Source organism: Bactrocera tryoni, unplaced genomic scaffold (assembly GCF_016617805.1).
Source record: "Bactrocera tryoni isolate S06 unplaced genomic scaffold, CSIRO_BtryS06_freeze2 scaffold_25, whole genome shotgun sequence".
NCBI classification, from domain to species: domain Eukaryota; kingdom Metazoa; phylum Arthropoda; class Insecta; order Diptera; family Tephritidae; genus Bactrocera; species Bactrocera tryoni.
This window is the reverse complement of record NW_024395977.1, coordinates 29,473,945-29,482,533: the sequence shown is the minus strand read 5'-3', so window position 1 is coordinate 29,482,533 and position 8,589 is coordinate 29,473,945. Positions and strand designations below refer to the sequence as shown.

Sequence of the window (8,589 nt, the reverse complement as noted above, 5' to 3'; positions counted from 1 at the left end):
GGTTCCGGGCCACAGGAAATTTTTCAGTAACAAAAAAGCAGACGAGTTGGCCAAATTAGAAGCTAATTTAGATGAACCCGAAACTTAGTTAATGTCCTGTTCGCTGGGAATGAACAAAAAAGCTTTATACTCACTTTGAACAAATAGCTCAGTGTAAATAGAAATCAATAACTAGCTGTAACATAACGAAACACATAAAATATTTCCCTCCAACAATATTTGCCGTAACTGCAACATAGAAGGGTATAAGGAAGGTTTTCCTTTTTGCAATTAATTCGAGTGAACTTTTTTCGCATCGAGTTACAGAAAAGGGTCCCAGGCAGCAAACATTGAATTGCTATCCACAATAAGCATAGCAAACGTAAAGTTTGTCAATTAATTGTTCGTAAAATGAAAAAAAAAACGATACAAATTCATTTTAATATTCATATTTCGTAATGATACCTTTTTTAATATTGGGTAGTCGAAAAAGTCTTATTTTGTCAATAGATGTCGTTGCTACCAATCATATTGGGTTGGAAAGGAGAGACTTTAAGCTTCATTTAACAAAAAGGAATTAAATAATTAAGAAATTCGCTATATTTTGAAATTTTTCTATAAAAAAGGGAAGCATGCCACGCAAGCCACCAATGAAATTTGTGAACTTTACGGAGACGATGCTGCATCAGTCATCAGTGGAAATTTCGAAATTTCGATTTACACCAATGAAAGTATTACACTGATGGAATAATGTCTCTAGCGGAAAAATGGCAAAAAGTGGTCTACCAAAATGGTACATATTTGTTTATTTATTTATTTGTATAAATATAAAAAAAAGTTGAAGTTTTATAAGAAATACGATTGAAATATTATTGATATCTGTAGTTTTTTTAAATGACATGAAGAATAAAAAAAACAAAATACAAAAATTACCGGTATAAAAGTGACTTAAATGAAATTTGGCAAATATTGGTCTGCCAATCAATTCTTTGCAAAATGTAAACACAATCTCAAGAAAACCTAAACCGGTACTTCAAATTTGATTTATGTGCATGTGTGGCAAGCTTTTGGCTGTACACATTTTATTTAACTTGGAAAACGCCCTTATGAAAATCGGTTTTAATTAGTTTATTTCCATTAGCATAAATGCTTTCAATTAAGTTTAGAACTATTTATAATATTAGTAAACAAGGTAAAAGAGAAAATATGTAAGTTGGAATTAAAACACTCCGAAGTCTAACCTCCAAAGCTCAGTAGGTGCGAAGAATCAAAAATTTGAAAGGAAATCAACAATAATCCGCAAGCAATCTTAAGGCAGATGCCATCTTCTTCATAATGTGAGAAACCCACGAGATGATCCGAAAAGTATTAAAAAACGCTGTTGCTATATGCAGTAAATATTGAGAAGCGAATTGCCTTTCCTATTGGCAATATTAGCAGGCCAGCTGAGTGCTCAGATGACTTATAACACAGCTCTGCAACAGAAGAACATTATACCAAGAGTAAAATTTAGCAAGCTCTCCGTAATGGTGTGGAGTCGTATTTCATCGAAAGGGTTTGAAGAGCTGCGGATTTTCACTGATGTGAAGACGAAAGTGGTATATCTGGACATTTTAAAAAATTAATTGTCGAAGATCGTGATGAAATTTGGATTCGTTGATTTCCAAAACCCTAATAAACAGAAATACAAGCTGTACCAGGACAACGATTCTATACACAAATCGATTCTGTACAGCACCTGGATATTGTACAATTGCAGCAAAATTATCGATACACCTGAGCAGAGTCCTGACTTAAACTCCGTAGAGAATTTGTGGTCTTCCTTAAATTATCAAGTAGGTTAACAGAATCCAACCAATAAAAGTGCTTTTATTAAAGCAATACAAGAAGAATGGTCATTAGACAAACCTTATTCAGTCCATGTTCAGTCGTTTTCGAGCTGTTGTAGACGCTAACGGTAGCCATAGAAATATTAGTTATTTTTTCCAGTTTGAATAATACGTAGAATAATTGTTTGCATTTTGAAAACCAAAAAAAAGTTGTCATAGTTTACGCAATATGAATTTAAAAATGAATTTTTATACTTTGTACCAAATGGTCTGAGCACGATATTCACACCAATTGAGACCGAAGTAGCGCATTCCTATCTATCTACCTAATATTTTTGCTCAAGCCGATTAAAATTTACGAAGGGTTGTGTTGTAACAATTTATCATTAGTACAACTTTCTTCTTCTTCTTCTTTACTGGCGTAGACACCGCTTACACAGTTATAACCTAGTTAACAATTTCCAAATAAGCTCAACTTCAGTATTCTCTGAACATCAGCCACACTTTGGGTCTTAAAATAGTATGCTCTGGTGTTGAAACCTTCTGTAAGTCACCGCATATCACAAGATAGTAACCCGAGTCAAAGTTAGGACCTCGGAGCGTACGCATGTCTAAAACACTGAAGACATATCTTCCGTTTATCACAACATGATCGATCTGGATGATGGCTTTTCGATCCGGAGACAGCCAGGCAGTTCGATAAAGTTTCTTATGCTGGAATCTAGTACTACAAATAGCCATATTGTGGGGCCCTGCGAAGCAATCAGCATCAACATATTTGGAGAGGTTTCGCCAAGCACAATTTTTATATCGCGGCGGGGGCAGTCGGTATAAGCGCGCGCTATTCATAAAAGGCATCTTTTGTCATATCGTCCTTCTCTTCTGTCCGGGCGTGGGCACAAATAAGTGTTATCTTTAAAAATTTTCTTCTGTTGCGGATTGTGGCTAGACGCGCATCCACCGGAGTAAATGTTAGGACTCGTCGACTGAGAGTCCGACACTGAATTCGCGCTCTTTTTTATGTCCGTTGTAGTAATTGTCACAAGGACCTACTCGTATCCTTCCAACGTCCTGTGTATCACATTTCTTGTCGACGGTGTTGTCAGCCTCTACTTTTACATGGATATCAAGCAGCTAAGCAGCGGCACCTGCCCAATTTAGGGATCGGGCATTCGAAATGCATGTCTTTAAAGCAAAGTCCTTATTATGCTGCTGTGGTCGTCATCAAAAGTGGGGTTTCAGTTTCAGCCGAGGCCGTTGTTTCTTTTCCATTTGGAGTGGTTTCTACGTGGCGGGTCCTAGAGCCGGTTGTTTTAAGACCGATGCCCGCTCGCAGCCGCACTTCTGTTCCACAGAAGCTGCAATGAGACTTCAGCGAGCCTTTAAACGGAATATGTCGGAGTGTGGCTCCACTTAAACTTTCTTACTGCGGGGCGAAGTCGCAAGAGTAGGAATTGGGTATAGCCCTACGACTGTAACTGCTTACCCAGAAGCATACACCCCCAACTACGTATATCTTTAGGTAAAGATAAACAATTTTATCCAGTCAATAAAATTTCTATTTCTTACCATGTAACTATATTTGTCTCTTAAAACGACTTTTCGAACTAGTCTGTTCTACAAGACTGATCGTATAAGAAAAGCTTGGTAGAAGATGCTTTTCAGAGGCAACCATTATGGGCGTTACCTGTCTCAATGCATCTAATTTTCGGTAACTCTTTGCTCCACTCGTTAATAATTGTGTTCAACATTTCTGCTACACAATCGGCCGTATGACGTTGAGATAACTGTCTGATGCAGTAACACTAATGCGAAATATCTAAAGTTAAGCATAGTGTAGATACCTTTTGAATCCTTTGTATATTTAAATATTTACGTCATTGTGCAGCTTCTCACAGTTGTTTTTTATTACATGGGCTTTAGAAACCATTCTCTTTCTACGATATGAAAAGAGCGCATATCCTTACAGATAAAGAAATGAACATACAGTAGATAGAAAGAGTAAGTTATCAAAGTGAAATATAAATCAGCGAAGTGAATATAATTTAAAAATTTATATTTTTTAAACGAAATATTTTTTTTTTATTGAGACCATATTTCAAAGTATCTAATTAAAGTAATTTTAAAACAAAAGAGAACTGCATTGCTTTTATAAAAGGAAACAAGTCAGGAAGGGCTAAGTTCGGGTGTCACCGAACATTTTATACGCTCGCACGATAAAGTGATAATCGAGATTTCATTATCAGTCATTTACATATTTTTCAAATACCGTATTTGTGTAAAGTTTTATTCCGCTATCATCATTGGTTCCTAATGTATATATTATACAGAGAAGGCATCAGATGGAATTCAAAATAGCGTTATATTGGAAGAAGGCGTGGTTGTGAACCGATTTCACCCATATTTCGTACATGTCATCAGGGTGTTAAGAAAATATTATATACCGAACTTCATTGAAATCGGTAGAGTAGTTCCTGAGATATGGTTTTTGGTCCATAAGTGGGCGACGCCACGCCCATTTTCAATTTTTAAAAAAAGCCTGGGTGCAGCTTCCTCCTGCCATTTCTTCCGTAACATTTAGTGTTTATGACGTTTTTTGTTAGTCGGTTAACGCACTTTTAGTGATTTTCAACATAACCTTTGTATGGAAGGTGGGCGTGGTTATTATCCGATTTCTTTCATTTTTGAACCGTATATGTAAATGCCTGAAGCAAAGGACTCTATAGAGTTTGGTTGATATAGCTTTAGTAGTTTCCGAGATATGTACAAAAAACTTAGTAGAGGGCGGGGCCACGCCCACTTTTCCAAAAGAAAATACGTCCAAATATACCCCTTCCTAATGCGATCTTTATTTATGGCTTAGTTATGACACTTTATAGGTTTTCGGTTTTCGCCATTTTGTGGGCGTGGCAGTAGGCCGATTTTGCCCATCTTCGAACTTAACCTTCTTATGGAGCCAAGAAATACATACGTGTACCAAGTTTTATCATGATATCTCAATTTTTACTCAAGTTACAGCTTGCACGGACGGACGGACGGATGGACAGACGGACGGACAGACGGACGGACGGAAAGACAGACATCCGGATTTCAACTCTACTCGTCACCCTGATCACTTTGGTATATATAACCCTATATCTGACTCTTTTAGTTTTAGGACTTACAAACAACCGTTATGTGAACAAAACTATAAAACTCTCCTTAGCAACTTTGTTGCGAGAGTATAAACATACACACATATAGTAAATTGCATGTAGAAAAAATAAGTTATCAAATTGTTTAATATCCACAATGTCCATAAGTACGTCTTGCTAGTTGACCCAATCGTTATTTCATGAAGTTGGCAAGCTTCAAACATTAATTTTGAGGAAAATAATTCCAAATGTTATAGTTACAGTTCTTCAAATTAACCAAGTTTAGGATTTCTCCTCAAAATATTTAAATAAACTGAAACAGTAACTTTTCCTTCCAGGATTACAATATTGCCAGGGCCATTCGGAGATAAGCATCCCCAAACCATTAAGCCCTTTTCCACCGACTTAACTTTTATATTAGTTCTTCTTCGGGTGAAGAAGAGCCATAAACCATACAGTGAGCCGTGCCGAAAAGGCCTTGAAGTTTGATAACATGGCCATTTTTCGCGGAAAAGCGCTATTTTTCGAGTTTAACTTACGACTGATTCCACCTATTACAATAAATTTATTATCAAATGAAAGGTAATTTTGTTGAAATTAAAGTCTATTATAATACATTTTCTTTAGAAATGCATGGTTTGGAAGATATTTAACATTTAATGGACCAAGTTCGTGTAAATGCCTTAGTATAGTTCTTCGCAGTCACTCGAGGTTCTCCACGATTTTTGAAACTATCCTTACCTTAACCATAAATAATGCATACACTGAAGTCCTTTATTTTATTATAATAGAAAAAGCTAGAAATTAGTAAAATCTTTTAGTTATATATTGTATTTTCAGTTTCCGTACATTAATTGGTACAATATTTAACAAAAAGATAAGACGATGAGAACAAATCTATTTAAAAAATAAACATATAGAAAAGAAAATTCATACTAAAAACAAAAATTATAAAAAATTTATCAATTTATTTATATACATATTATTATTTCCTATATCATTCATCAGATAAGGGTAGAGAAAGGGTACTTTTGGAAGTATCAGGGTAAAGCCGACGACAATCCGCTCCCACCTGAAGCAGGAATTGTTTTTGCTCCTCATATTTTGTAAGAATACTATTGAAGTCTTGAATTAACTTAACCCCTCTCTCTGCCGTGTCGTTTACTACCTTCATACTCCTAACAAAACTTTGAAGTTTTAAAAAGTCTTTATTTTCGGACCATTTCTAGGGGTCCTCTGTCAAAAAATCAGTTTTGACTTTGAAATATTTTCGAAAAAGGCCAGGCTTTGATCCGAAACAAAGTTCTGAAGCGAAATATTTTTAAATAGGTTTACAGCTTCATTTTCAGAAACTTGCACCCTCATTATCCTTGAAGACCGTTCTTCTTCTGTTAAATTACTTTACGATAAAATCTTTTTTGCCATTTTTCTTTTTATTTCATTTAAAACATTTTTGTCAAATAAGCTAAGGTAAATCAGTTCCGGGTTCAGATACCACAGGTGAAGTAAATATTTTCCCAATACCTTTTCTGATACACCTTGATCAATGCGTCTGTACTTAATTACATTCTGAACAAATTGTAAATCATTACTAGGTGCACTTATTACGTTTGAAGCTTGACACCACATCTTCACATACAAATTAACAATAAATAAACAAATAGCTTTTAGTGAACTGAACTCCTCTTCGGACATAGAAAACTGTTCTCTAAAAATGAACATTTTCAGAGAGTAAATTGTGCCATCCAACGGGCGTGATGATAAGGACCAGGAGTGTTTAACGAAACATCGTGAGAAGGGACTTTTCCTAAAAATATTAAACATAACTTAATAAGTTCTAAGTAATCATCCCTCGGCTGTTTTTCAGTTAACTGAAAGAGAAGAAATTCCGAAACCTCTTTTTCGAACTCTTTCACTGACATCTTTACCAAATCATCTTGTACCCCTTCAATGTATTTAGACCGATCTATGTTAGGCCAAAGTATTTGAAATCTTCTAAAAATGTCAGGTTGGGGAGCAGTCGTTGATCCCATTTTGTACTCAAATACTAACCGTAAAACGACTTCTAAAATGTGATGGCGGCAGGCTAAGTACAACAAACTTTTACCTAGCTGTTTTTCTAACAAGGTGCATGCGCCTTTCATTCGTCCTGTGTTGGAAGCCGTCGTATCAAAGCACATACCAACAATTTTATCGCCAATATCCCATTCTTCTAGACTACCGCTAACAGCTTCTGCCTGACTGGCGCCTGTGGAATTTTCTAATTCCGGGACCCCCAGTAGTTGTTCATAGTCTCCTTTGCTTACCAAGATTGCCAACCGTTCAGCACATTCTTTCTGGAGAAGGTTTGGTAAAAGTTTTCCATTCCAATGAACAACAATACCCTCTAAGTCTAAGTTTTTAAACCTCGCCTTGATTTTCTGGGCCCGTTGACTTCGAAAGGATATTCTGCGTTTTCTTAAAGCACTTCTACTAAGTGCAGATTCCTCGACATTACAGTCCAGACTTTCAGCTGTTGAGAAAATTATTCGCACAGCATTTCTATCACAAATTTTGCACCTATCTACCAAAATTGATAACTTTTCCGTCATTACTTCTTTATAACCACGACTGTATTTCCTTTTTTTACTCGCTGTCTCCGCTTTGCTGGCTTTTTTATCATCGGTAAATACTTCGTCCGAGGTGATTTGTTCCACTTCTGATTCTGAAGACAATGAGATGTCTCGTACATTTTCTGTTGCAATGAAAAAAGGAAAGAAAATGTACGGATTTTGGGAGAAAAATACTGTTGATGTTGGTAACAAATAGGAACGAATAAAGGCTATAGCTTCTAAGAGCCAGCATTTTATTACCTATTTAAGTATGGGTTTGAGTATATACCTTCCATATGGCCTGGACGTCCTTTCATTCTCTGATATGTCAAAAATTTAATATCTTCCTGATTAGACATTTTTGAAATGACATCTTCCACTGCTACATCAAAAAGATCGGACAGTTTGGATGTGAATGCAAGATTTTTTTCCTCTTGACGTTTTGTCTTCAATCTTGAACACTTCTGAAGTGCCCTCCATTCGTTAAATAATTTTTCGACTTTGCGAACAGCATTTTTTTGTAATTGATAAGGTATTCTAGCTTTCTCTCAGAACACAAGAACTTCCGTCAGAGTGAGTTTTGCAGCATCACTAAAAGGCAATCCAACTTCACGAATGTTGTAACACATTAACACTTGATGATTAGATAGCAGTTTACTCCCGATTATTTGATGAGATGAATACCCAATTAAATAAATTAGGGTTTTAGATCGAACACGAACATTAGATGAGGTAGTAGCCATTTGAATTTAATTATATAACTATGTATGTAATATCTTGCACTTTCTAATATCGAACTGTTCACTTAGCAGAACAAACTTTAAAATAACATTTCTCTTAAAGCGTCAAAATCAAATAGGGGATTCCCCATTTTTTACTTACTACCAGAATACATAGCGGTAAATATGAGCAACAAGTCAGCCACGAGATGCCAGAAATATACAATACCAAATAATACCAGAGATGCCAGCTTATTGGAGAAAAAATATGTTTAGTGAGGTTGAAATATGAAAAAGAAGTAAAGTAAAGGTTAATAAAAGTAATTCTGATCTTTTG

At 35.7% G+C, this 8,589-nt stretch overlaps 1 protein-coding gene across 3 annotated transcripts; it reads right to left on the bottom strand.

Moving 5' to 3' along the window:
• Window positions 1-5,870: 5,870 nt before the first annotated feature.
• On the bottom strand, window positions 5,871-8,383 carry LOC120780888. Of its 3 annotated transcripts, XM_040113125.1 has the most exons (3): window positions 7,823-8,383; window positions 7,510-7,676; window positions 5,871-7,454 (listed from the first exon to the last, which is right to left on the bottom strand). In XM_040113125.1, exons 1-3 carry the CDS (start codon window positions 7,890-7,892, stop codon window positions 7,401-7,403), a joined length of 291 nt encoding a protein of 96 aa, XP_039969059.1. In that variant the 5' UTR covers window positions 7,893-8,383; the 3' UTR covers window positions 5,871-7,400. The 3 variants fall into 3 exon arrangements, 2 of the variants coding, with proteins under 2 accessions (XP_039969059.1, XP_039969058.1); XR_005705953.1 differs by having other exon boundaries at window positions 5,871-7,676; window positions 7,795-8,383; XM_040113124.1 differs by having other exon boundaries at window positions 5,871-7,676.
• Between the last annotated feature and the right edge of the window lie 206 nt (window positions 8,384-8,589).

Coding starts and splice junctions, on each gene's coding strand:
- LOC120780888 (XM_040113124.1), bottom strand. CDS start 7,892: ATGTCTAATCAGGAAGATATTAAATTTTTGACATATCAGAGAATGAAA. Junction 7,677..7,822: donor ACGTCCAGGCCATATGGAAG/GTATATACTCAA, acceptor TCATTGCAACAG/AAAATGTACGAGACATCTCA.